The sequence below is a fragment of the Ornithodoros turicata genome, chromosome 1, assembly GCF_037126465.1.
Source record: "Ornithodoros turicata isolate Travis chromosome 1, ASM3712646v1, whole genome shotgun sequence".
In the NCBI taxonomy this organism is placed as follows: domain Eukaryota; kingdom Metazoa; phylum Arthropoda; class Arachnida; order Ixodida; family Argasidae; genus Ornithodoros; species Ornithodoros turicata.
Genome location: NC_088201.1, coordinates 172,730,815 through 172,732,606, shown reverse-complemented (window position 1 = coordinate 172,732,606; position 1,792 = coordinate 172,730,815). Strand labels below are relative to the sequence as shown.

The 1,792-nt window shown below is 55.0% G+C and overlaps 1 protein-coding gene across 1 annotated transcript; it reads right to left on the bottom strand.

The window, feature by feature from the left end:
- Nucleotides 1-271: 271 nt before the first annotated feature.
- Nucleotides 272-1,147, bottom strand: LOC135390135 (uncharacterized). Its single transcript, XM_064620130.1, has one exon. The coding sequence runs from the start codon at nt 1,145-1,147 to the stop codon at nt 272-274; it is 876 nt and encodes a 291-aa protein (XP_064476200.1).
- Nucleotides 1,148-1,792: the final 645 nt, after the last annotated feature.

Below are 1,792 nucleotides of genomic sequence, written 5' to 3'. Positions count from 1 at the left end.
ATGCAGTGCTTGGTGTCTGCGACCAGGAACACCCAGTGGAAAACCCTTCGTAACCCGAAATCCAAAGACAAGGAACGACGGTAGTAGACTGGAATGCGGGAACCGTTTACTGCCGTTAAGTACATGAGCGGGCTGTGCCTTCTGTCTTGCAGTGTGGCGGGTAGCACGCTAACCTCCGCTCCGGTGTCCACGAGAAAGTTTTCCTTGCCGCAACGGTTTTTGATGAAGAAAAGGCGACGCGGGTTCGTAGAGTGGGGATCCTGGGTCGCCTCTAGTAATCCCCTTCGGCGTTTCCCTGCCAGTTACAGGGTGATTCGCAGCGGCGAGCTCGACGGCCGAAACGCTTGTGGAACCAGCAAAGCTGGCGACGCCTGGAAGGTGGCGGAGTCGGGGAACGGCTTCTAGCACGGCGTTGGTCCGGGCGACGGGAAGATGGTTGGTCGCGGGAAAGGGAGCGATCCAGCAGGTCCGCTAAACGGCGTATCTCATCTCGCAAGGGGGAGAGGTCGGAGTTGTCTTGGGACTGCGCGAGCGACGGCTGGCAGTGCATAGCGTTGCTCGATACGTTGCTTGATACGGATGCCAGGTTGGTGGAAAAGCTGGAATCCGCGTACAGCTCCATGGCTTTGTCCGCACGGGACGCTAGGGCTGCTAGATTCGTGGAGTCTGCGACAGAGAGGGCAAGCTGGACGGTAGGAGGTAACTTCGACAGGAATAGCTCGCGGAGGAGCTTCTCGTCAAATGAGGCATTTCCGAGGACTGCCTGCATGTGCCGGAGGAGGTCAGAAGGCTTGCGGTCCCCCAAAGCCTCGCTTGAAATTATCTCCTGCAGGCGTTGTCGGTCAGAGGGTTGGGATCTGCCGATCACGGCGGCCTTGAGTGCGTCGTACGGTTCTAGGGCTGCAGGGGTGCTTAGGGTGTCCGCAATTTGGAGTAGGACGTCCTCAGGCAGCACTGATAAAACATGATGAAACTTGATGATCTGCGATGTAATGTGGCCCAGCGCGAACTGTGACTCGGCTTGCTGGAACCATATCTCTGGCCTCGAACGGAAAAAAGGGGGCAGTCGAATTGCGAAATGCGCAACTGACGCTGACTGCAGGGGCGGAGCAGAGGTTGGAGGTTGTGCGTCAGACGACCCTTGCATCACGTCCGGGTCACCACTGTGGAATGAGTGAGGCGTGTGACCGTTCAGGCTGGAACAAACTCGAGACTTGACTCGATCGTCTTTTATTCACGCAGCTGCCGGGTAGTGGCCTTCGTCTTCTTCGCCACAAGCTCCTTCTAATTTTTTTCTCCTTATACAATTGACTTGCTTTGCACTGGGCTTTCAGAGGTGTCTTAGGATACCCTGACGGGAGGTATCACATGCCACCTGACCTTCTGACGCCATCCACTCAAACGTTGCCTGCCTGCGTACTGCTGATGATGGCCCAACAAGGCCGAAACAGCTGTCCAGTACTGGCACGGCGACGTTTGAATTACAAACATATGCTATACGTGCAGCCAAAGATCTCCTGCTAATTTGTTTTCTCCTTATACACTTGACTGGCTTTGCACTGGGCTTTCAGAGGTGTCTTAGGACACCCTGACGGGAGGTATCACATGCCACGTGACCTTCTGACGCCATCCACTCAAACGTTGCCTGCCTGCGTACTGCTGATGATGGCCCAACAAGGCCGAAACAGCTGTCCAGTACTGGCACGGCGACGTTTGAATTACAAACATATGCTATACGAGCAGCCAAAGATCTCCTGCTAATTTTTTTCTCCTTATACACTTGACTGGCTTT

Bases quoted from the DNA above. Each gene is read 5' to 3' on its own strand.
- LOC135390135 (XM_064620130.1), bottom strand. From the start codon at position 1,147: ATGCAAGGGTCGTCTGACGCACAACCTCCAACCTCTGCTCCGCCCCTG.